General features: G+C 44.6%; 1 protein-coding gene across 5 annotated transcripts in view; it reads right to left on the bottom strand.

Annotated features, from left to right (window-relative positions):
- LOC132886366 (NACHT, LRR and PYD domains-containing protein 12-like) overlaps positions 1 to 26,620 on the bottom strand; it is an 85,369-nt gene that overhangs the window by 47,498 nt on the left and 11,251 nt on the right. For 2 of the 5 annotated variants that reach the window (XM_060920936.1, XM_060920932.1), the window contains exons 7-9: positions 24,994 to 25,170; positions 14,398 to 14,571; positions 12,490 to 12,663 (exon numbers count right to left, since the gene is read on the bottom strand). In XM_060920936.1, coding sequence (XP_060776919.1) covers positions 12,490 to 12,663; positions 14,398 to 14,571; positions 24,994 to 25,170 — 525 coding nt within the window. The remainder of the gene's footprint in view (positions 1 to 12,489; positions 12,664 to 14,397; positions 14,572 to 24,993; positions 25,171 to 26,620) is intronic. The other 3 variants (XM_060920933.1, XM_060920934.1, XM_060920935.1) reach the window with 2 other exon arrangements.

The raw sequence follows: 26,620 nt of genomic DNA, 5'->3' as shown, positions 1-26,620 counted from the left end.
ACACTCACAGTCATGTGGTTGTGACGTCATCGTAAACAAATCCATTCTACTCATCCAGACGACTTCATAACGGCAACGTTGCCAGATCTTTCCACTCTGGAACCCGTTCTCAAAAAGATTGCGTTTTGGGCACCCAAAACGCCAGTGCCATGTGGACGCCAGGCCTAAACGATAAGCAATTGTATCGGAGTCACCTGAATCCGTTGCCGTGTGGACAAGGCCTTAGTTTGGGGAGAGAGCAGAGAGAAGCATGACCATCATTTGAGACAACTGCTGGACCGTCTCAGAGGCATTAATCTGAAACGGAACAAAAGTAAGTGTAAAGATAAGGATGACGGAAATCAGTTATATTGGACATGTGCTCAGTGAGAAAAGGACTCAAGCCTGATCCTGACAAAATCAGAGCTATACAAGACATGCCAGAACCAGAGGGCAATGCTGCCCTCTGGAGGTTCATGAGGTTGCTTCAATACTTCTCTAAATTCATCCCCAACCTCTCAGACCTGAGTGCCCCTCTGAGGAAGTTGTAGGGAAATGTGGAATGGCAGTGGGGTTCAGAACAACAACAGAGTTTTGACAAACTAAAAGTTCTCGTCAGCCAAGCACCAGTACTTAAGTACTATGATGTAAGCAAGCCAGTTACCTTGTCTGTTGATGCAAGCTCTGAGGGTCTGGGAGTAGTGCTGCTTCAAGATGGACAGCCAGTAGCATATGGCTCCAGGGCATTAACCGACTGTCAAAAACGTTATGCCCAAATTGAAAAAGAAATGCTTGCAATAGTGTTCAGCTGTGACAGGTTCCATCAGTATTTGTATGGAAGACATGGATGTAGAAAGTGATCATAAGCCACTTGAATATGTCTGTGAAGATTCTCAGTCATCCAGGTCATAGTAACTGTGGGTGGTAAAAGAGAGCAACTGCACTTGCTTGAGGATTCTTGAAGACGTTTCACCTCTCATCCAAAAGGCTTCTTCAGTTCTGTCTGACTAGTAGGGAGTATCAGGTATTCATCCTCTCATGGATGAAAAGCTCATCTAAGATGTCGTTGAGTCATCCTGTTGGTGTGAGTCACTGGGGGCTGGGTGTGAACGGCCTTGAGAGTCGTTAGGGTGATCAATGGATTGCCCGTTAAGGTGATCAATGGAATGCTGATTCTCTCTGTCCTCCTGTGAGAGTCACTGAAAACAGCTAGGTTTTGGTGTGCATTCAGTTGTCTGGGAAGTGTGCCAAGGACTGCATTGTTGGTGGCTGGTGTGGTTGGTGGCTGGTGTGTTGTGTTGTAGCACAGGGCATGTGATGTGTCAGTGCAGTAGTGTTGGAGTAGAAATAGTGCCTGCGGTTAGTGCATGCTGCATGTTGCTTCTGCTTGCTGCTCTCTGCTTTCAGCTACCGCCGCCAGCTAGCCACCTCTTTCAGGGGGTGAAAAGAGGAGCCGAGTGCATAAGTCTCCTCTGCCGGTACATAGCCTCTCCATTGCCAAGACTCGTACACACCTCCTCGTGGCCACACACGGTAACTAATTCCCTGCGGTTCCAGGCAAAGTTGTACGGGATCTCGGAGTAGCAGGGGGCCCCAGAGACACGGCATACAGGCCCACTACAGTGTGGACACGCCCTGCTGCCCGTCAACCCCTGTCCCAGCTATGGGTAAATAGCAAAGACCTCAACGGCGGACCAGGCGGAAGATAGCAACAGGGAGACGTACCACAATGGCTGAGAAGGTGGATGAAGGCTGCAACAGAGGGTGTCCTCCAGTTGTCTTGGACTCCATGCCACTGGATCCAGGCCTCTCTCTGCCAAGGACCGTGTGGTGGCTGCAGGCGCATCAGTCTCCCCACGTTAAAAGATGCCACACGCAGGCGTCCTCCCGAAAGGAAACCCATTCCATTTCACATCCTGGATACAAAGCCCTGTGGCAATCAAGAAGTGGTGACGGGGGCAGGATTGTGTAGTCTGGCAGCCCCTAGCCACAACCCGGCACACAGGCGGTGGGTGCAAGAAGATCGCTAAGCTCTTGGATGAGGCAGAAAGAGCTTTTCAGTAGCTGCACCCATGACTGAGCAGCCCTTTTTAGGATCCGCTCTGCTCACCCCAAGAGGGGAGAGGGTTAGAAAAGGTACCCTAAACATAGCCTGCCTCTTATTACCCTGTCTGGACTACCGCATCCAGAGGGGTCACCACCATGCGGTCAGAAACACAAATTTCATTTTGGAACCTGGAATGTGCGAACCCTCACAGACAACCAAGCTAGTGATTGGCCCGAGAGACAAACAGCCATCATCTCCAGGGAACTAAAAAGATTCCAAATTGACATCGCAGCTCTCTCTGAAACCCGCCTGGCTGATGAAGGGCAGCTGAAGGAGGAAAAAGGGGGCTATACTTTCTTCTGGAAAGGGAAGCCTGTTGATGAGCCGCGAATCCATGGTGTGGGTTTTGCCATTAAGAACAACCTCGTCAACCAGCTCCATAAACTTCCTGTAGGCATCAGCGAGCGCTTAATGACTTTACGCCTGATGCTTTCTAGCAGTCAGATGGCCACTGTTATTAGCGCTTATGCCCCAACACTCAATGCGCAGCAGGATGTAAAGGAGGCCTTCTATGCTGACCTGGACACAATTCTATCCAAAGTCCCCAAGGAAGACAAATTAATCCTTCTTGGAGACTTTAATGCCAGAGTCGGGCAAAACCACGATCTATGGAGAGGCATGCTGAGGAGAGAAGGGTCTGGAAACACTAACTCCAATGGCTTAATGCTGTTAACCAAGTGCTCCAAATATGACCTGGTCATCACCAACACCCTTTTTCATCAAAAGAACAAGTTCAAAACATCTTGGATGCATCCCCACTCGCATCTCATCGACTATGTCATTGTCTGCTCCCAGGACCGTCAAGATGTACTCAGCACAAAAGCAATGACCAGTGCTGATGAATGCTGGACTGATCACTGCCTCATTCGCTCCACCATGTCTATCCGTCTGATGCGGAAAAGGAGGCACCAAAAAGGACAGCCTCGATGAAGGTTCAACATCGAGCGACTGGGAGAAACAGCCTATCAACAACAGCTGCAGGCAGCCATGAGTGCAGACTTGCCAGATTAGTACCCCATGAATATTGAAAAACATCGGGATACCCTCTCTTCCACCATCATGAACTCCTGCAAAACCATCCTTGGTCAGAAGACGCGGAAACATCAAGACTGGTATGATGAGAATGATACCGAAATCCAGCGGCTTATCAACATCAAGCGGAAAACTTTCATCACCTGGCAGAATGACATCAACTGCAATGTTAAAAGAGAAGCCCATGCTAAAGCGAAAGCAGCTGTTCAATCAAGGGTTAGGGCACTCAAGAACCAGTGGTGGACACAAAAAGCCTCGTTGCCTGACCACCCTTCGCTCTAAGGATGGGCTCTCCCTGATGAAGGATAAAGAGGCTATAGCACATAGGTGGAAGGAGCACTATGAAGAGCTTCTGAACAGGGACACAACTCTGACTTTGAGACCCTGGACCAACTCCCTCAACTGCCCATCATTGAAAGTATGGGAGAACTACCCAGTTTGGGAGAGGTACAGGACGCCATCAGGAAGATGAAAAATAACAAGGCTCCTGGGCCTGATGGTATCCCAGCTGAGGTTCTGAAAGAAGGCGGGCCTGTCCTTCTTGAACACATCCACACCCTGCTTGTCAAAATATGGGAAAAAGAGGAAATACCCACACAGTTGAGGGATGCCTTAGTCATCTCCCTCTTCAAGAAGGGTGACAAGACAGAATGTGGGAACTATCAAGGCATTTCCCTCCTTTCCACCGTAGGGAAGGCATTAGCCAGGGTGTTGGCCAACAGACTCGCCCCCCCGTCAGAAAGCACTCTTCCTGAGTCACAGAGTGGATTCCGTCCAAACAGAGGCACCATGGATATGATCTTTGTTGCTCGTCAGCTGCAAGAAAAGTGCCAAGAACAGAATCAACCTCTATACATGGCCTTCATAGACCTCACTAAAGCCTTTGATTCTGTTAACCGCCAAGCTCTATGGCTGGTCCTGGCAAAAATTGGCTGCCCTGATAAGTACATCCGAGTCTTGAGGCTGCTACATGACAACATGTCTGCCACTGTATTGACTGGCTTTGGAGGTGAAACAGAACCATTCTGGGTTGACACAGGAGTTAAACAGGGATGTGTTATTGCACCATCACTGTTTTCCATCTTCATTGTCAGCATCCTCCATCTTACAGGGAACCAGCTGCCACAGGGAGTCAAAATTATGTACAGGACTGAGGGACTTCTAAACATCAACAGATTCAGGGCCAAAGGTCAAACCACCACCGTATCCATCACAGAGCTGCAGTATGCAGATGATAATGCTATTGTAGCCCTCTCAGAAGAGGACCTACAGTGCATCTTGACTGCTTTTGCTAAAGCATACAAACAGCTTGGTCTGGCCATAAACATCAAAAAGACTCAAATCCTCTACCAGCCACCACCTGACAGCATCACTCCCCCAAACATCTTTATTGAAAACACCAGGTTGGAAAATGTGGACCACTTCCCATATCTTGGCAGCCTTCTGTCATCTAAAGCCACCATTGATGAGATACACCACTGCCTTAGTTGTACCAGTGCGGCATACTCAAGACTAAAGAAAAGGGTGTTTGAAAACCATGATCTCCAGTCAAAGACCAAAATCCTAGTCTACAAAGCGGTACTGCTCCCCACTCTCCTGTATGGGTCAGAAGCCTGGACCACATATAGTAGGCACCTGAAAGCACTCGAAGCCTTCCATCAAAGATACGTCTGGAGAATCCTCAGGATAACCTGGGAGGATCGCCGAACAAATACCAGCGTCCTGGAGGAGGCTGGCATCCTTACCATCACAGCCATCATTGCACAACACCAGGTCAGATGGACTGGCCATGTCATCCAAATGCAAGACTATCGGCTACCCAAACAAGTCCTGTACTCACAGCTTGTCCAAGGGAAACATGCTCCAGGAGGCCAAAAGAAAAGGTACAAAGACAACATTAAAGACAACATCAGGAAGTGCCATATACCCCTTAAAGGTGGGGTATGAGATTTTGGAATAATGGTTCCTACAAGCCATATTTTGAAAAGAAACACGCCCGCCCTCGCCATGCTCCCACCCCCCGTGTCTCCACCCCTCCTCCCCCTTAGAGCAGAGTGTAGAGAGCTTGGAAAAATAGCTCAAACTTTCTCAGTTAAAGTGTGTTTTCAGCCCCAATTTTCACTCCACACACATAATTTTCTCAAAAGTAGTAGCCACACTTGTCCTGATTCACCCAATGTGTCTACCTACACAATAGGACTTGCAGTTTTTGAATGAGAAGCCTGAAAGTGAGGAGAGCACAGCCGCCCAGCCCCATAGACTTCCATTATAAAACTTGCCAAAAAAGTCACTTGTTTTTAACTCGCTCTAGGGACCTCTTTTTTTAAACTACAGACAAAAAAATTACATCAGTTTGTTCAGGAGATCCTTGTAGCACTCACTGTGAAAGAATTTTGTGAATATCTCCTTCCATTTTCATGTAAATCCCTGTTGTTTGGAGGAAGCGCACTGAGAGAATCCTGCGCTCTGTGTGACACTGCTGGCTCTCTCTCACACACACACACAGAAGGGCCGGGCTGCTCGGGCTTCAGTCTGATTGACGTGTCAGTATCCAATCATTTTGAGGTGGTACCTCGATATGATTGGATGGCGTTTTTCCTTTATTTTACACTGTAGACTAGATTAAAATATTTCGTTTTGGGATCAAACCTTCTATTGTACTGCTTACAACATGGGTGTGAGGAGCTTTTCAAGCAATATGGTAAAAAATACTCCTGAAAAAAATCTCATACTCCACCTTTAACACCTGGGAGACTACAGTGAAGAACAGGCCTACCTGGAGACAAGCGGTTCGAGAGGGGGCTGCACAATACAGCAATAATCTCCACAGTGCTGCAGAGCAGAAGTGCAAATGGAAGAAAGGGATCACCTCCACCAATAAGGTTCCACCAAAACCCATAACTACCCCTGTCCACCCATGCCCACATTGCCCCAAAGTATGTGGGTCCAGGATTGGCCTCTTTGCCCATCTGAAGACCCATAAGGACCATGAAGGAGGACAGACATACTCGACCACGAGTGTCCGCCGATGATGATGATGATGATGATGATATTGGTGGCTGACAACTGCATTGTAGGTCGAAGACATAATTTATCAGCCACCTACAATGCAGTCCTTGGCACACTTCCCAGACAACTGAACGCACACCAAAACCCAGCTGTTTTCAGTGACTCACAGGAGGACAGAGAGAATCAGCATTCCATTGATCACCTTAACGGGCAATCCATTGATCACCCTAACGACTCTCGAGGCCGTTCACATCCAGCCCCCAGTGACCCACATCAACAGGATGACTCAACGACACCTTAGATGAGCTTTTCATCCGTGAGAGGATGAATACCTGATACTCCCTATTAGTCAGACAGAACTGAAGAAGCCTTTCAGATGAGAGGTGAAACGTCTTCAAGAATCTTCAAGCAAGTCCAGTTGCTCTCTTTTACCACCCACAAAGCCACTTGAAGTGATGTTTAAAAAGTCACTCCTCAGCACCCCAGCCAGGCTACAAAGAATGCTCATGAGACTACAAAAGTACAGTCTAGAGGTCAAGTACAAGCCAGGCAAGGAGATGCATATAGCTGATTTGCTAAGCAGAGCATTTCTGACAGAGCACCATGAGAAACTCTTTGATGAAGAACTGGAAGTCAACTTTGTCACTCACCAACTCCCAGTATCGGAGGAAAAGTTGCAGGAGTTCAAAGAGGCAACGAAAGAGGATGCTGAGTTAAGTCTGGTCGCAAATGCGATTCAGAGAGGTTGGCCAGATAAACAGAGACAACTTCCAGACAAAATCAAACAGTCCTGGACATTTAAAGAAGAGCTGTCATATGCAGATGGACTCATATTCAAGAACTCAAGGTTGGTTGTACCACACACATTGAGAAGTGAAATGCTCAGAATAATCCATGAGTCACACATGGGTATGGTTAAGTGTAAGGAGTGAGCCCGTGATGTACTATACTGGCCAGGCATATCCAAACAGAAGAAATTGTGGCTCAGTGTGCTGTGTGTAACACACAAGAACAATAATCCCCAAGAGCCACTTATGTCACATCCAGTGCCTGACAGAGCATGGGCAAAAGTAAGTGTGGATTTGTTCCACTTCAATGATGCAGAGTTTTTACTGTGTGTGGATTACTTTTCGAAGTTTCCAGAGCTCGTCAAACTGAATGGAACCGCAAGCAAAAATATCATCATTGGACTCAAATCTATATTCGCAAGGCACGATGTGCCAAATGAGTTATCCTCAGATAATGGTAGACAGCTGGTGAGCCAGGAGATGGTGGACTTCAGTGCTGAGTGGGGTTTCAAGCACACCACCTCAAGTCCCACCTTCCCGCAGTCAAATGGGCAAGTTGAGAGGGCCGTTCAGACCATAAAGTACCTGCTGAGGAAAGCACAGGATGCTGCTGGTGATCCTTACTTGGCCCTGCCAGATTACAGGAATATACCACTGAGTGGGGTTGGCTTCTCACCTGCTCAGATGCTCATGGGAAGAAGGCTCAAGTCAAAGTTACCAGTGGCAAAGATATTGTTGCAGCCAGGTCTCTATAAAAATGCCAGGAGCAACCTTGTGACTAGACAACAAAAACAATACTTTGACCAAGGCACCAGAACACTGTCGGACCTCCAAGAGGGTGAACGTGTGAGGATTAGGCAACAAGTGGGAGCCAGCCACTGTGATTAAGAAACACAACCAGCTGAGATCCTACATAGAGAAAACCCCCAAGTGGACAAGTGGAATCGCAAACACCTGCTCAAAACAAAAGAGACTTCAGTCCCAGTGATACCTGTTGACACCACATCAGAGCACCCATGTCATGTGGAACAAGACACTCCGCCAAGTGCTGATCCTCCCAGCTGTACTTCAGACTGTTCTGCTGTACCAACTAGTCCAAGGGTAGTGACAGACCATACTGTTTCCATAAACAGCCCTGTGAAAACAACACGCTGTGGAAGGCCTGTCAGAGTGCCACAGCGTTATCTGGACTAAATCAGAAAAACTGATGTCATGGACTGTTACCAGGGCTAAATGAAAGACCATTATGGACTGAGTTCAAGGTTTAGTTTAAGGAATTGTAAGAAGAAAATCAAATTGTGTTTTGGTGGAAACATTACACAGTGAGCCTGATGTGCACTTATTATTTTGCTGTCAATCTTAATATCATACATAGTGTGTTGATTGGAAATTGTTCCTTTAAGTTTCGTCATTTGTTTTTCCGATGAACAGATGCCATGTTGGGTAGCAATTTAAGTCTTATAAGAAAGTAATATGTTGTTTACGCGATGCATTCATGTTCAAATCTGGTTTAATGCAACCTATCACTTGTTCTCATTAGTTGCCATGCCCATGTTCTACTTTGAAACACTTAATTGGAAAAACAATACAACTTGAGAAAGGGAGATGAAGGTGTTTTGCAATATTAAAAGGTGCATTACTGAGTTTGTCCACTAGACGGCGCTGTGATCTTGTTGTTGTATTGCTGTGTTTATCTTGAGACTGCAGAGTAAAAGTTGTAGTTGTCTGACTGCTCATGGCTGTGTCCACCTCGGATCTTACATAATTGATCTCTTATTTATTTTTACCTCTCCCTTGTTTCTGTTTATTCTGTTTATTTTATTAGTACACTATTGTTCTTCTTAAGTTTACTTATTCTGCCTTATTCCGACACATTTCTTGGATCCACTACTCCTCCTAGGGTGTTCGAGATAGAGACACCGTTCCAACTCTGAGACGTCTGGCCCGAAGTGGTGTAGTGTGCTTGTATACAGCTTTTGGATCAACGCGCCCGTTCTCTTGTTCTTGTCATTTTTCTTTTGTTTTTTTCCCATAGAGAATGAATAGGGCTCATGAATCGAATCATCCTACTCAGACACGCTCCATCGCAGATGCACCAAACCTCATGTGATACTTCAGGCCAACTCCCCCGACACATACATGCAATCAGTTCTGACCCACACTCATATTTTTCCTTTCTTTTTGCTCATCCCTTTTTCCTCCATAGGTTTGCATTGATTTTTGGCCCCATTGAAAATGAATGGTGTTTCAGGAGAAAAACTTTCACTCTCCATCAATTTTTTTAACCAAGTGACCAAACTTCAAGAAACTTCACTTGATGCCTCAGGCTAAGTCCCCGCACAGATCCATCCCCTCATCTAAGACCTGCATTCGTCTTTTCCTTGGTTTTCACGCATCTCTTTTTACCTCCATAGGCTTCCATTGATTTTTGGCCCCATTCAAATGAATGGAGTTTTGCTCAGTAACACTTCACCACACATCCACCAAACTTCATACGGCACCTCAGGCCAAATCACCATCACACACATGATATCGGTTCTGACCCGCACTCGCCTTTCTCTCGCCTTTCATCCGTCCAGTTTTTCTCCATTTTGCCGCTAATCAATGGAAGCTTGACTGCGTCAAAACATGAAGTTCATGACATGAACACAATGACGAGAAGGGAAAATGTGTCTCTGTCAACCTAAGAGAAAGGTTGATGGCGAGAATAGGCAGTTTCAAGACAAATGGACATCACAGTATTTTTTTTTGTTGAGTTTGGTGGAAATGCGATCTGCCTCATATGTAAAGAGAAACTCACTGTTTTGAAAGAATACAATCTCAGGCATCATTATTCAACTAAACACAGAGAGCATGGTGAGAAATACAAGGGAGATGATGACAGGAGACAATGAGCCGAGCAGCTACAAATACTATCCCAGCAAGAACTTTTCCACAACGCCCGTAAGGACGCCAATGCTGCAGTTGAAGCAAGCTATGTGATCTGTGAATTGATTGCCAAAGCGGGAAAACCATTCACCGAAGGGCAGTTTGTGAAGGACTGTATGTTGCGAGTTGCTGATATTCTCTGTCCCGAAAAGAGGAGCTTATTCAACAATGTTTCTCTCTCAGCGAACACTGTGGCCGAGCGGATTAATGTTCAGGTTCAGGTAACATTTACGAACAATTACAGGACAGAGCCGGCAGTTTAATTGCATACTCTATTGCGCTTGATGAAAGCACTGACAAAACGGACACTGCCCAACTAGCAATTTTCGTCAGGTGTGTTGATGACAAGTTTGAGGTGACAGAAGAGTTGCTGAGTTTGTGTCCTATGTATGGCCGTACCACAACAAAAGACATATTTCAGCAGCTGTGCAGTGCGATTGAGCGGCTTGGTGTGCCGTGGAACAGACTGGTGGGCATTACCACTGATAGAGCACCGTCCATGACAGGCAAGAAAAACGGACTGGTAGCGCTGGTACAGAGAAAGTTAGAGGAAGAAAATGCTGATCCAGCTATTGCTCTGCACTGCATTATACATCAGCATCAACTGTGCGGCAAATGCTTGAATTCTGAACATGTGATGTCTGTCGTCCTGAAATGTGTTAATTATTTCAGGTCCAGAGGTTTACAACACCACCAGTTCTGGGCCTTTTTGGAGGAAATTGAGGCATCATATGGTGATGTGCTCTACTTTACTGAGGTGCGCTGGCTAAGCAGGGGAAACGTGTTAAGGAGATTTTTTGAATTAAGAGCTGAGGTGAAGAGATTCATGGAAAATGGCAGGCTGGATATTCCCGAGCTTGATGATCCAAAATGGATAATGGATTTGGCCTTCCTTGTGGACATAAACATCCTGAATCTAAAGCTGCAGGGTCCTGGTCAGCTCATCACAGCTGCCTATGAGAGTGTGAAAGCTTTCTCCACAAAACTGAGATTGTGGAAAACTCAACTGTCTGCAGCAAACCTCTGTCATTTTGCTGCATGCAGATCTTTGGTTGAAGAGGGCACATCTTTCAGTGGGGATGAATATATCTCTGCTATTGAAAACCTGTAGCGAGAGTTTGATGAACATTTTGCTGACTTTAAGGTACACCATGACACCTTTCAGTTATTTGCAGACCCCTTCTCAGCTGATGTGGAGAGTGTCCCTGGCGTTTTGCAAAATGAACTTATTGACTTGCAGTGCAGCAGTGAACTAAAAGCTAAATTCAGAGAAGCACAGGGAAAAGCAGACAAGATTGGAATGTTTCTGAGAGAGCTGCTTCCATCATCCCCAGAGCTATCCAGAGTTTTTAGTCATGTATTGTGCCTTTTTGGAAGTACATGTGTGTGTGTGAGAAATTGTTCTCAACAATGAACTTTAACAAAAGCAAGCACAGATCAAGGCTTACAGATGCCCATCTTGAAGCTGTACTCAGAGTTTCAAATGCAATGACCATTAGAGCAAATGTGACTCAGCTTTGTGGGCACAAGCGCTGCCAGGTATCTGGCAAGAAATAATGCACAAATGGGCTCAAGGATGATTTGTTTGTTGAGGGCAATACAGTAAGTTAAATAGTTTACCATAAAGAACCGTTAAAATGCAGATACAAATGTATACTTGTGTTTGAAGGTGTTGTTTGTTGTGTTAACAAAAAGCAATGCATTCTGGTATTTCATTTATCAGCTCCTTGCCAGGTTTAAATAAGTTATGAGAGGAAAATATTTTTATTTGGTGTGAAACACATATATACCTGTTTATATGCTTTTTTTTGTTTTTATAATTTTTTTAATATTTATTTTATCATTATTTTAGTGGGGGCGGCACGGTGGTGTAGTGGTTAGCGCTGTCGCCTCACAGCAAGAAGGTCCTGGGTTCGAGCCCCGTGGCCGGCGAGGGCCTTTCTGTGTGGAGTTTGCATGTTCTCCCCGTGTCCGCGTGGGTTTCCTCCGGGTGCTCCGGTTTCCCCCACAGTCCAAAGACATGCAGGTTAGGTTAACTGGTGACTCTAAATTGAGCGTAGGTGTGAATGTGAGTGTGAATGGTTGTCTGTGTCTATGTGTCAGCCCTGTGATGACCTGGCGACTTGTCCAGGGTGTACCCCGCCTTTCGCCCGTAGTCAGCTGGGATAGGCTCCAGCTTGCCTGCGACCCTGTGGAAGGATAAAGCGGCTAGAGATAATGAATGAATGAATGAATGAATGAATGAATTATTTTAGTGATAAACTAAGGCTGCTAGGTGTCTAAAAGGAGATAAAAAAGACTTTGCACTTTCTGTTTGCAGTTTTGTGTTACAGTATTTGAAATAAAAAAAAAAATCAGAAATATCCGTTCTTTTTTTGTATTCTACTTGAACATTGTTGTGGCCCTCCGATCAGATGACGTCAGCAGCAGTGGCCCCCAGCTCATTTGAGTTTGAGACCCCTGGTGTAGAAGAAGGAACACGATGCCTGAACATCAGTGTGTAGAGAGAAAGTAAGATTGGGCCTTGGATATAATTTTACTGGGATAAAAGTCACAAAGAAAGAAACAATCAATTCTGTTTGTGATCTTCAGTTATAAAGTGATGATCTGAGTCCTCTGTGTGTGTGTGTGTGTGTGTGTGTGTACCTCAGTGTCTCCAGTGTACAGTGTGGATTCTCCAGTCCAGCAGAGAGCAGCTTCACTCCTGAATCCTGCAGGTTATTGTCACTCAGGTCCAGTTCTCTCAGTCTGGAGGAGTTTGAGCTGAGAACTGAGGACAGAACTCTACAGCTTTCCTCTGTCAGATTACACCCACGCAGACTGGAAGAGAAATGATATGTGAATATCTGATGGAAGAGGGGCCTGACAGTGAGGAGCAAAGCACCGAGGCTTGCGTGATTTATTTATTTATTTTTCTCAAAATCTGTCACTTTTCAGTTTTGATTAAAAAATTTACTGGTTTCAGATCAACAAGGTAAGTATTTTGACTTAAGAGCAATCATTTGTGTTCTTTGAAGTTTCTACTGGTTTAATGTTGGTATTAATAGGTACCGGCAGGCAGACTTTTAAAATGGTGTTTGGAGCATTATTTTTCACTTATCAAGAAAGTATATAAAGCAAATAAACACACAGAAAAGTTCAAGCCATTATCTTTCACAGTTTTTGAGATATGGGGTTTCGGAGAACCCCGAAATTCGGTGGTTGTCAGAGCTGAAAATGCACATTTTGTAACTCCATATCTGCAAAAGTAGAGGCTGCACAGGCCTTTAATAGCTTTTTAGCAGCATCACCTCCTGCCAGTGTGAACTCCTCACAATTTTGTGCCTCTGTCTTGAATCATAAACAAATGCAAGGGCTTTTAAAAGTGCATAAAGCACTCTTTCATCTCTTTGGGAAACAGGCAGAATCAGCTCTGGTAGGATTTTCAGAGTTCATTCATTTCTTAACTCAGTAATTCTCCAGCTTTTATATTGATCATATTGGTGCATTTTAGTAAAAAGATGAAGCCTATATTTTTTTTCAGCCACTTAGGATTAAAACTTTTGAAAATATTTTGAGTCAAAACCCTTCCTAGTCAGTTTGGCTGATGAACAGGTGGAGAAGTCCCCAGCAGTTATTGAGAAGACTCTAAATGAGGTGTGTTCCATCAGTTGTGGAATAAAGTGTCTCCCTGAACACAAGGTTCTGATGTCAGAATAAAAATATAAAATAAAGAGTCTGTGTATTTGTACTTGGACAGATCCCACGTGTCTCAGTTCATATAAGATGATGGATTTAACTACAAGAAAAGGAATGGGACGGATAGAGGTGGAGACATGAGATCTAAACAGTATTAATTACAATTCACTAGTTTATTTTTTATTGATTCATGATATGGAATTCATCGAGAAAGTAAATCTGATTCTCATGTCCACATTTCAGTGTCTTGTAGAATAATATCTCATCTCGCCTCATTATCTCTGGCCGCTTTATCCTTCTACAGGGTCGCAGGCAAGCTGGAGCCTATCCCAGCTGACTACGGGCGAAAGGCGGGGTTCACCCTGGACAAGTCGCCAGGTCATCACAGGGCTGACACATAGACACAGACAACCATTCACACTCACATTCACACCTACGCTCAATTTAGAGTCACCAGTTAACCTAACCTGCATGTCTTTGGACTGTGGGGGAAACCGGAGCACCGGGAGGAAACCCACGCGGACACGGGGAGAACATGCAAACTCCACACAGAAAGGCCCTCACCGGCCACGGGGCTCAAACTCGGACCTTCTTGCTGTGAGGCGACAGCGCTAACCACTACACCACCGTGCCGCCCTAGAATAATATATAACAGTTTAAACAAAATAAATCAGTTGAGTTCACTGTGTAGAAGAAGGAACATGATGCATGAACATGAGTGTGAAGAGAGAAAGTAAGATTGGGCCTCAGAAATAATTTTACTGGGATAAAAGTCACAAATAAAGACACAATCAATTCTGTTTGTGATTTTCAGTTATAAAGTGATGATCTGAGTCCTCTGTGTGTGTGTGTGTGTGTGTGTGTGTGTGTGTATACCTCAGTTTCTCCAGTGTACAGTGTGGATTCTCCAGTCCAGCAGAGAGCAGCTTCACTCCTGAATCCTGCAGGTTATTGTCCCTCAGGTCCAGTTCTCTCAGTCTGGAGGAGTTTGAGCTGAGAACTGAGGACAGAACTCTACAGCTTTCTTCTGTCAGATTACATACACGCAGACTGGAAGAGAAATGATCAAATACGTGAATATCTGATGGATAAATGCAGCCGTCTCAATCAGTTTCTGAGTAGAAGGGGAAGTTGTAAGTATTGGAAGGGAAGAGGGGCCGAAGATGGCCTGAAGAGGGGCCCTGACAGTGAGGATTGCAGCACAGAGGCTTGTGTTATTTGGGGGTGGTCTCGCCCCGGGACACTTTAGACTTAACACGGTGCATTGTGGTGGATTTTAACATAATTTTCTGAAAATTTTCAAATTTGTTGAAAAATTGTACTGGTTTCAGATCAACAAGGTAAGTATTTTAACTTAAGAGCAATTATCTGTGTTCTTTGAAGTTTCTTCTGGTTTAATGTGGGTATTAAGAGGTACCAGCAGTCAAGCTATTAAAATGTCAAGTCAAGTTTATTTGTATCATGCTTTTAACAATCAACATTGTCACAAAGCAGCTTTACAGAATTTGAATTACTTAAAATATGAGCCAATTCTATCCCTAATCTATCCCCAATGATGAAGCCTGTGGCGACGGTAGCAAGGAAAAACTCCCTCAGACGACATGAAGAAACCTCGAGAGGAACCATACTCAAAAGGGAACCCATCCTCATTTGGGCAACAACAGACAACATGACTATAACATTAACAGTCCTAACATAAAGTCAGCTTCGTTGATGCTATAAACCCCCCACCGACGGAAACCCGAGCGCAAAACCGTTCACGACAACTGCAGTCCCAAAGTCAGCAAGTCAACTGCAGTCCCCAGCCACAAAAGCACCACTGCAAGAGTCCAGAGCGTCTTCCAGGTGCGACCCCCAACTGTCCACATGGGGCCGTCCTCCACAGGAGCGATAATGGTGTTCGGAGCATTATTTTTCACTTATCAAGAAAGACTCTGACCAGGAAATGGATAAGGATAATGGCGAGGATGAACCTTGTTGCTCTGGTCGCCAATGGAATCCCACAGAGAGGATGCTTACATTTCAGAGAGAGGAGGAGCGCAAAAAGGAGAAAAGGTTGATTCACATTTATGAACAATGGAAGACCCAGGCACGCAAGGCTCGAGAGCAGCTAAAGCTAAACATTCCTGAGAGCCACATTGCAGCTCTTATCGACACACTAGAGGAAGGAAAGAACGATGTTATTAACATGTTTATGGGAATCAGAGCTCACCTCACTCCATCTAGTGAGACAAGACGTCGTACTGATGCCTGTGAGGCAGTCACAAGGGACATTGTTGAGATTGATTTTGAAAGGATAACAGGCATTGATGGAGAATTTGATAGTGAAACAGTAAAGCAACGCCTTCGTGAGCTTCTTAACAGAGATTATGCTCGCTCCATCTATGGATCCACAGCTTCACGTGCAAGTCAACACTCCAGTAAAGGTTCCAGCCAAAACTCTGCAAACTCCGTCATAGCAGCAAAAAGAGCAGACTCTGCAGCAGAATTAGCAGCAAAGGAAGCAGAGTATGAAGTGTTATTGGAGGAGGAGAAACAAAAGGAAAAGATTCAACTCCTAGAGGAACAACAGAGGAGAGAACTTGAAGCTCAAAGACGTGAGTTGGAAAGATTAAAGGCAGAAAAGGACATAAGAGCTGCACGAGCTAGGTTTACAACCTATGACCAGGAAGTAATGAGTGTTCATTCTGCTAATCATAACACAAGGGAACAGCAACATGTGTCTCCTCAACAACCTGTGTCTTCAGCTCTCATCCAGCAGCCCAGTAATGTGGCAACATCACCTGCATGGACAGATGAGAGTTATCTGGCTCAAGCAGTCCAAGATAGCATAGGTCTGAACAGGCTCCCAATGCCAGAACTGTCTGTATTTACTGGTGACCCAATCCAGTTCATGGAGTGGAAGGCTTCCTTCACATCGCTCATAGATAAAAAGAACATTGCTTCAGCTGACAAATTGCATTGTTTGAAAAAATATGTAGGAGGTCCAGCTCTAAAGACACTTGATGGCATATTTTATAGAAATGATGAAGCCTATAAAGATGCATGGAATCGTCTCAAACAATGATACGGTCAGCCCTTTGTTATACAGAGCATTCAGAAAAATAACTAGCAAAATGGCCAAAGATCCATCCAAGGGTTGCTGAGGGACTCAGGGCATTTGCTGATTTCTTACACTCATGTCAGGAAGCCATGCCTTCTGTTAAAGGTCTTGACGATTGTGAAGACAATCAGAAACTGGTTCAAAAGCTACCTGATTGGACAGCATCACAGTGGAACCATAAAGTCACTCAAGTCATGAGAGATGAGCAGGAGTTTCCTAACTTCCAGGATTTTGTCATCTTCATTGTAACTGAGGCAGAGATTGCATGTAATTCTATAACTTCGTTCCATGCTCTCCACTCATCAGAGACTAACCCAGAGAAACATCATCTGAAAGAAAGGAAGTATAAATCCAATGTTTTTCGACACAGACAGTCCAGAGAATGAAACTCATGGACAGTTAAAAACAGGTTTAAAGCCACTCTATGTTTTGTCAAGACAATAAACGTCATCTTCATCGCTGTCCTGAGTTCAAAGGGAAATCTCTGGAGGAATGACGGAGATGTGAAAGAAAAGAAACCTTGCTATGGCTGTCTGAAGTCAGGCCATAATGCCAAGGACTGCTGCAATAGACATTCATGTGATAGCTGTAAACAGGGGTGTAGTGGGCGTGGTACGTGGGGGTACGCCGTCCACCCACTTCTCCTGAGGTGAGATTCAAAAAAAAAAAAACAACTGTCATTCAATGGCCTGAGTTTATATGCTCTACAGTAAGTGACATGTGCCTTTGTGCTCATCATCAATGCCACCCCAATCGAACGTTACGTAAAACATAGCGACGCAAAGTAGAATGCATTCTAAACGCAGCCGAGATATTAGAATTATGTAAACGGTTGACTCCGCCATCTGTCGGTTTAATGCTTTATGATCTTTGAAGTTCTAATGCGATTTTTGCTCAGTATAGGCCTATGATTTTGAATAGCCTAATAATAACAGTAGGGTCTCTCTCTCTCTCTGTGTGTGTGTGTGATTTCCGGGCGTTCATGGTAGCAGCACCGAGAGGGCAACAGAACTGATATAATCGCCTGCCTGGTCATCCTTACGCGGATAATTTCACCACATACTGTATTATATATATGATTTGAAATTCATAATCTTTGTGGCCTTCCTGTTTAGTGTTTTGTTGTACATCCAAAAATGTGAAATGACAAATTTAAAGAAATACTCAAGTCTTTAAGAAGGAGTGCATGGTAGGGCTTAACCCAATGGCTGCATGTCATGTATTTTGTATACGCAGGTGCCTCAATCACGCCAGACTAAATGCTTGATTTATTCGATTGGTGCCTTTTATAATAAATTTCAGCCCATTGCTGGTTTGTATGCGATGTGAGTGAGTGACATGACTTTTTTTGAACTTCTGGACACATGCTGTAGCTGTTGCCACGGCAGTAAGTAGGCTAGTAAAAATATCGAATTCCGAATGCAGCTCGGCTCAAATGAACATGAATCGAACATGAACAAAGGTGTTTGTGTATCATAATTTCCAATATTTTGGCTTCACGCCTGATAGTCCATGTTAAACCTATGCAAGGTTTATGTTGAGTTCCAGCAGCAGAGTGGTGCTGTCTACGACGATGCATTCGGAAGGAGAAGGCGAATTTATTCCTCTTTAGCCATTTCGGCATATTTATTGGAGACAAAATAAACCGCGGCTTTTCGCCATAACAGTTGGGCTGTACTGACAAACACGAATGAAAATTGCACACATAAAAATGTCTGAAAAAAAGTGTCTTCTTGTGCCCTCTTGTGTTGTTAAAAGAACGTAACATTTATACAAATCATTCATACCAAACATAGGCGACCAAACAAAGGCTACCGCTTCTGACATGATATTAAATCGATGACATCACGAATCGCGTACCCCCACTTTAAAAATCTCCACTACACCACTGGCTGTAAAGGAAGACATCCTATGCTTCTCCATGATGACAACTACACGAAAGCCAAACCCACGTCAGTCTCAAATCAGAGCACCACAGAGGAAACAGCAACCACATTGTCTCTCAGTGCGGAGACTGAGGAACCATCTATAAACACTTCAATGATCGTGCTAGTGTGGGTTTCCTCTGTCAGCAGTCCAGGTATGGAAAGGCTCGTTTATGCTCTGCTTGATTTTAAAGGAAGGAATTCAGAGGAACATTCATGGACATTACGAGATGCCACTCCCCTTGAAAGAGAGACCATATCTCCCTGACAATAAGAAACTTGCCATGGTTCGGCTCAGTCACCTTAAAAGTAAGCTGGTGAAGGATGATAAGTACAAGGAACACTGTGTGAACTTTATGAATGAAATCATCAGAAAGGGTGAAGCAGAGGAAGTTCACGATCAAGGGAAGGAAGGAGAGAAATGGTGTATCCCCCACCAGGGAGTACACCACTCCAAAAAACCTGACAAACTCCGTGTGGTTTTTGATTGTTCGGCTAAGTACAGGGGAAGTAGCCTGAATGACTATCTTCTGTCAGGCCCAGACCTGCTGAATAATCTGAATGGTGTTCTTCTCAGATTCAGACAGCACCATATTGCATTGATGCGTGACATCGAAAAGATGTTCCATCAGTTCTGTGTATATGAAGCTGACAGAGACTATCTACATTTCCTCTGGTGGAAAGATGGAGACTTTAATGCAGAGCCACAGAAGTTCCGCATGAAAGTTCATCTCTTTGGTGCTGTGTGTGGCCAGGATGCGCCAACTACAGACTGAAACAACTCACTAAGGACAATGAGACTCTGTTCCCCCTTGGCTCACAATTCATCATGAAAGACTTTTATGTTGACGATGGTGTCACTAGCATAGCAAATGTGGATGATGCTATTCAGCTTGCACAGGAAGCACAGATGCTCTGTGCTATGGGTGGATTGAGACTGCACAAGTTTATGTGTAATGACAGATCTGTACTGGACAGTATACCACCATCTGAGCGTGCTGCTGACGTGAAGGCTCTTGATCTGGCCTTTAATGATGTGACTTTAGAGAGAGCCTTGGGAATCCACTGGCACATTGAATCAGACACGTTTAGATTTTGAGTCTGCCTAAAAGACCAGCCAGCAACATGACGTGGTATACTGTCCACGGTTGCCTCCCTTTACGACCACCTGGGGTTTGTTGCCCCTTTCCTGCTCACTGGAAAAAGGGTGCTTCAAGAAATGTGTAGGCACGGCACAGGCTGGGATGATCCCCTTTCCAGTGAACTGCAACCAGTGTGGGAGCATTGGAAGAATGATCTTGCAAATTTAGAGAATATCACCATACCACGCTGCTATGTGCCCCCTGGCTTTGGACAAGTCTTGAGAAAAGAGTTACACCATTTCTCTGATGCAAACACATGTGGTTATGGACAGTGTTCATATTTGAGACAGGTGAATGAAGATGGAAGTGTCCATTGTGCTCTGGTTATGGGAAAGTCCAGAGTAGCTCCAATTAAGGTCACGACTATCCCCAGGCTAGAGTTGACAGCTGCTGTTGTGTCAGTCACAGCAAGCAACACCCTGAAGGAGGAGCTTGGTTTGGCAAATGTTGTTGAGTACAACCCCGATTCCAAAAAAGTTGGGACAAAGTACAAATTGTAAATAAAAACGGAATGCAATGATGTGGAAGTTTCAAAATTCCATATTTTATTCAGAATAGAACATAGATGACATATCAAATGTTTTAACTGAGAAAATGTATCATCTTATTCATCTCATTATCTCTAGCCGCTTTATCCTGTTCTACAGGGTCGCAGGCAAGCTGGAGCCTATCCCAGCTGACTACGGGCGAAAGGTGGGGTACACCCTGGACAAGTTGCCAGATCATCGCAGGGCTGACACATAGACACAGACAACCATTCACACTCACATTCACACCTACGGTCAATTTAGAGTCACCAGTTAACCTAACCTGCATGTCTTTGGACTGTGGGGGAAACCGGAGCACCCGGAGGAAACCCACGCGGACATGGGGAGAACATGCAAACTCCACACAGAAAGGCCCTCGCCGGCCACGGGGCTCAAACCCGGACCTTCTTGCTGTGAGGCGACAGCACTAACCACTACACCACCGTGCCGCCAAAATGTATCATTTAAAGAGAAAAATTAGGTGATTTTAAATTTCATGACAACAACACATCTCAAAAAAGTTGGGACAAGGCCATGTTTGCCACTGTGAGACATCCCCTTTTCTCTTTACAACAGTCTGTAAACATCTGGGGACTGAGGAGACAAGTTGCTCAAGTTTAGGGATAGGAATGTTAACCCATTCTTGTCTAATGTAGGATTCTAGTTGCTCAACTGTCTTAGGTCTTTTTTGTCGTATCTTCCATTTTATGATGCGCCAAATGTTTTCTATGAGTGAAAGATCTGGACTGCAGGCTGGCCAGTTCAGTACCCGGACCCTTCTTCTACGCAGCCATGATGCTGTAATTGATGCAGTATGTGGTTTGGCATTGTCATGTTGGAAAATGCAAGGTCTTCCCTGAAAGAGACGTCGTCTGGATGGGAGTATATGTTGCTCTAGAACCTGGATATACCTGTCAGCATTGATGGTGTCTTTCCAGATGTGTAAACTGCCCATGCCACACGCACTAATGCAACCCCATACCATCAGAGATGCAGGCTTCTGAACTGAGCGCTGATAACAACTTGGGTCGTCCTTCTCCTCTTTAGTCAGAATGACACGGCGTCCCTGATTTCCATAAAGAACTTCAAATTTTGATTCGTCTGACCACAGAACAGTTTTCCACTTTGCCACAGTCCATTTTAAATGAGCCTTGGCCTAGAGAAGATGTCTGTGCTTCTGGATCATGTTTAGATATGGCTTCTTCTTTGAACGATAGAGTTTTAGCTGGCAACGGCGGATGGCACGGTGAATTGTGTTCACAGATAATGTTCTCTGAAAATATTCCTGAGCCCATTTTGTGATTTCCAATACAGAAGCATGCCTGTATGTGATGCAGTGCTGTCTAAGGGCCCGAAGATCACGGGCACCCAGTATGGTTTTCCAGCCTTGACCCTTACGCACAGAGATGCTTCCAGATTCTCTGAATCTTTTGATGATATTATGCACTGTAGATGATGATGTGTTCAAACTCTTTGCAATTTTACACTGTCGAACTCCTTTCTGATATTGCTCCACTATTTGTCGGCGCAGAAGTAGGGGGATTGGTGATCCTCTTCCCATCTTTACTTCTGAGAGCCACTGCCACTCCAAGATGCTCTTTTTATACCCAGTCATGTTAATGACCTATTGCCAATTGACCTAATGAGTTGCAATTTGGTCCTCCAGCTGTTCCTTTTTTGTACCTTTAACTTTTCCAGCCTCTTATTGCCCCATCCCAATTTTTTTGAGATGTGTTGCTGTCATGAAATTTCAAAATGTCTCACTTTTGACATTTGATATGTTGTCTATGTTCTATTGTGAATACAATATCAGTTTTTGAGATTTGTAAATTATTGCATTCCATTTTTATTTACAATTTGTACTTTGTCCCAACTTTTTTGGAATCGGGGTTGTATTTCTGGACTGATTCCAAAGTGGTTTTGGGATACATCAATGACAAGGCACGTCGTTTTCACACCTTTGTGTCAAACTGGAAACAGAAACTACATCTCAACTCATCTCCTCCGCAATGGAGATATGTCTCAACTAACGATAACCCTGCAGACCTCGCTTCTAGGGGTTCAAGCGCAAGTGAGATTCTCACATCAAGCTGGTTCACAGGACCTCGGTTCCTATGGGAGAAAGAGATACCTCCAGCTGCAGATGTTAGCACAGAAATACAGATTGGAGGTCCTGAAGTCAAAAGGATTCAGACACTAAAAACACAGACACTGGAACAATCGAGTCTCTCAGACCGCTTACCAAAGTTTCCTTCATGGTCGAAAGCCACCCAAGCAGTCGCTCGTCTCATTCATCGTGTCAAAGGTGATAAGTCAACAGATCACAGCACTGTGCAGGAACGAGAAGATGCATGCTGTATCATCATAAAGGACTTACAAAGGCAAGCGTATCCAGAAGAGATAAAGCGGCTCAGTGAGGTAAATCAACTTCCCACTCAGAGCAAACTGTTTCAAACGGATGCCTTTCTTGATCAAGATGGACTCCTCAAGGTGGGAGGAAGACTGAAAAATGCATCAGTCCCTACCTCACTGAAGCATCCAGTGATTATACCAAAGGATCATCCCATTACCAAAACAATAATTGCTCATTGTCATGAGAAAGTTCAACATCAAGGAAAGGGCCTGACTGTTCATGAGATCGAATCAAATGGATATTGGATTCCAAGCATCAACACAGCTGTGGCAGCTTATCTGCATCAACGTATTACATGTCAGAAACTCGGAAGGTTCACAGAAGAACAGCGGATGGCAGACTTGCCGTCTGAGCGTGTGGATCCATCACCACCATTCACCTATTGTGGAATGGACTGTTTTGGTCCATTTCTCACCAAGCAAGGATGCAAAGTACAAAAGCGATATGGTCTGCTTTTCACATGCCTTTGTTGTCGAGCTATCCATATTGAAATGTTGGATGAAATGTCAACAGATGCCTTCATTAATGGACTTTGTTGTTTCATTGCCATGAGAGGAGCTGTACGTGATACAAGATGTGATCAAGGATCTAACTTTGTTGAAACTAAAAATGAACTAAATGAAGCTTTTAAGCAAGTGGATGCTAATCATCTGACCACATTCTTGGCTGAAAAGCAGTGTGACTTCAGCTTGAATGCTCCGCATGCAAGCCATGCTGGAGGTGTATGGGAGAGACAGATCCGGACGGTGAGGAATGTTCTTCGTTCCACTCTTTCACCCTCATCAGGCAGGCTGGATGATGCCTCTCTGCGGACATTCTTTTATGAGGCGGCAGCTATTGGGAACAGTCGTCCACTCACAGCGGACAACCTAAATGATCCAGATAGTCCAGAGCCACTAACACCCAATCACCTGCTTACCATGAAACCCATTGCAGCTTTACCACCTCCTGGCAGATTCATCAGAGAGGACACGTATGCTTGTAAGAGGTAGCGTCATGTTCAGTATCTGGCGGAGCAGTTCTGGGGTCGGTGGAGAAGAGAGTACCTTTATAATATTGCCACCACACAACGCTGGCATACTCCAAGGAGAAACCTCAAAGTCAGCGACATCATGATGGAGAAAACGGATGATCTGCCTCGCAACAAGTGGAAGCTGGCTAAAGTTGTAGAGACAGTGACTGATAGAGATGAACTGGGGAGAAGAGTAAAGATTCAGATTGGAGATCAGAAGATAGGAAAGGGGGGACAGCGTTCTGGGAAGCCATCCATTGTCGAGCGTCCAGTGCAGAAGCTGATCCTGCTCCTAGAGACTGGGTAACCGTATCCTTCACTGTATGAAGAGTTTATGGACATTGTTATAGACTCCAGCTTTAAGAGTTAAAGGTCATATTGAGTTTAGAAATCATTTATGCTTGACATCCCATATTGTGATGAAAATCAGTCATGATTTGGTGGGAGTGTAAATGACCTTTAGTGGAAATAGACTGTTTCTAAAATGTGTTGTTTTTTGAGCATTCTTTAAGGCCAGGTTATTATTTCTTTAATTATAACAGACGTTAAATTTGCTGCTTTGATTTTGAAGGCGTCTCACCAGAAAAAAAAGGGCATCTGGAGTTTACCGTCAGTGTGTTTATATCGTTAAAAAGTGTCTACCTGACGGGAGGAAAACAGATTAAAAGGATTATTTAATTAGCACCTGGCTGATAAGGGCACATGGTTTGTTGCCATTTCTTTTTCTGTCATGTTTAATGCCTAGCTCATATTGTTTCTTTTGTTGTTTCATGCAGTTTCATGAATGTGTTTTGGCGAGCGGGAATGCCAATTCACATCTTCTCGGTTTAGATTAAAGGAATTATTTCATTCATTTGTTTATAAATACAAGAGATTTATTTGTTTTTTTATTTGTTTCTATGAGTGTGGCAGTGATTGTAGCAGTTAGAAAGGACATGGTTTCATTTGGGTGAATATTGTGGGGCTATGTTCCGGTATGCTCTTTGTTGTGAAGGAAGATATTTATATTTTTTGTCCTCTTTCATAGCTCTTATGGTGTGTTCACAAGTGCATGGTTCCTGCAAAATAAAAGAAAAAACACTTTGAATCATCAGCTAAAGAGTATGACCATCATTCAGCTGGGGATGCTACAATACATTCCAGTTTAAACAAAATAAATCAGTTGAGTTCACTGTGTAGAAGAAGGAACATGATGCATGAACATCAGTAGGTAGAGAGAAAGTAAGATTGGGCCTTGGATATAATTTTACTGGGATAAAAGTAAAAAAAAAATAACGACACAATTCTGTTTGGAATCTTCAGTTATAAAGTGATGATCTGAGTCCTGTGTGTGTGTGTGTGTGTGTGTACCTCAGTATCTCCAGTGTACAGTGTGGATTCTCCAGTCCAGCAGAGAGAAGCTTCACTCCTGAATCCTGCAGGTTATAATTGTGACTCAGGTCCAGTTCTCTCAGACTGGAGGAGTTTGAGCTGAGAACTGAGGACAGAACTCTACAGCTTTCCTCTGTCAGATTACACCGACGCAGACTGGAAGAGAAATGATGAAATCCCAGAACACTGATCTTTAACACAAACACAGCCATCATCTAGCTAAACTTTACCATGGAACAGAAATGTGTGTGTTAGAGTCTGAATGTCCTGAACTCTGGCCACCCACTGGACAGTTGTAGTACTGCGGGTGTGTTCACAGTGTGTTTGTTTTGATGTCCCATGTGCCCTTTGTTTTGGTCTCCTGCCATGGCCCCTTGTGCCTCACCTTTGTCACCTGACTCAATCATCATTGTAATCAGTGTCAGCTGTTTCCTGTTTAATTCTGTGTGCTGGACTGCTACTTAAGCTCTGTCATTTCTCTGCTCTGTCTCTGATCGCCTGACCTTGACTCTGATGTTTGTGAACCTGTTTTTGCCTGTGAAGATTATCCTGTTTGTCCGTGAGTAACCAGTGGAATCTAGAATTCTGCTTGGGACCCTTTGAGAGTTTGTTCTTATGGATTTTTGTTGACTGCCTCAGTGACTTTTTGTATCTGAAAGTTCTACTACTAACCTCTGTACTTTGCTGGATCTTTTTTTTTGGATTTTTGTGTGAACTGACTGAGTAACTTTGAACACGAAGCCCACAGTGATCTTCTGTGCCCTTTTGTTTGTGGACGTGGTTGAGGACTGCTTTGAAGCATAATCTTTTCACCTGCCCTGACCTTGTGACTGTGGTAAAAGAATAAACCTGCCAAACTGATCTGCATTTGGGTCTCTGTCTCTGAAACCTTACAGTGCGATCAGAGCAGGATGGACCCAGCAGATCCAGAGCACCTGAGGGCTTGTCTCAAACAGCATGGAGCGCTTCTGGGCCGCCAACAAGCCCAACTGGAGGCAGTAGCTGCCAGCATCAGAAACCTGACAGCCCAGATCCAGCCACTCTAACTCTCCCAGTCTGCTTCCACATCTCCACAGTCCACAGAGCCTGCCCAGTCTGCCTCAACTGCACAATCAGCCCGAGAGCCACGACTGCCCCCACCGGAGAAGTACGCTGGGGAACCCGGTACCTGCCGCTCTTTCCTGTCTCAGTGTACCCTCATCTTCGAGCTGCAACCAGGTACCTTCCCCACCGATCGAGCAAAGGTTGCCTATGTGATTACCCAGCTGTCAGGGCGTGCCAGAGAGTGGGGAACTGCAGTGTGGGATGCTCAGTCAGCAATCTGTGGGAATTTCCAGGAGTTTTCGACTGAGATGAAGAGAGCCTTTGATCAATCCAAGCAAGGGCATGAGGCTGCCCGTGAGCTACTTCATATGCACCAGGGTCATAGGTCAGTGTCAGACTTTGCCATTGACTTTCAAACTCTTGCTAGCACTACAGGGTGGGGCACTGAGGCTCTCTATGACACCTTCCTTCATGGCCTGTCGGAAGAGATCAAAGATGAGTTGGCTTCTCACGATCTGCCTGGCTCCTGCAAGGACCTCATCAACCTTGCAATCCGCATTGA

The sequence above is a fragment of the Neoarius graeffei genome, chromosome 5 (genome assembly GCF_027579695.1).
Source record: "Neoarius graeffei isolate fNeoGra1 chromosome 5, fNeoGra1.pri, whole genome shotgun sequence".
Lineage (NCBI taxonomy): Eukaryota > Metazoa > Chordata > Actinopteri > Siluriformes > Ariidae > Neoarius > Neoarius graeffei.
Note: the sequence above shows the minus strand (reverse complement) of the source record. Positions and strands in the feature narration are given on the sequence as shown.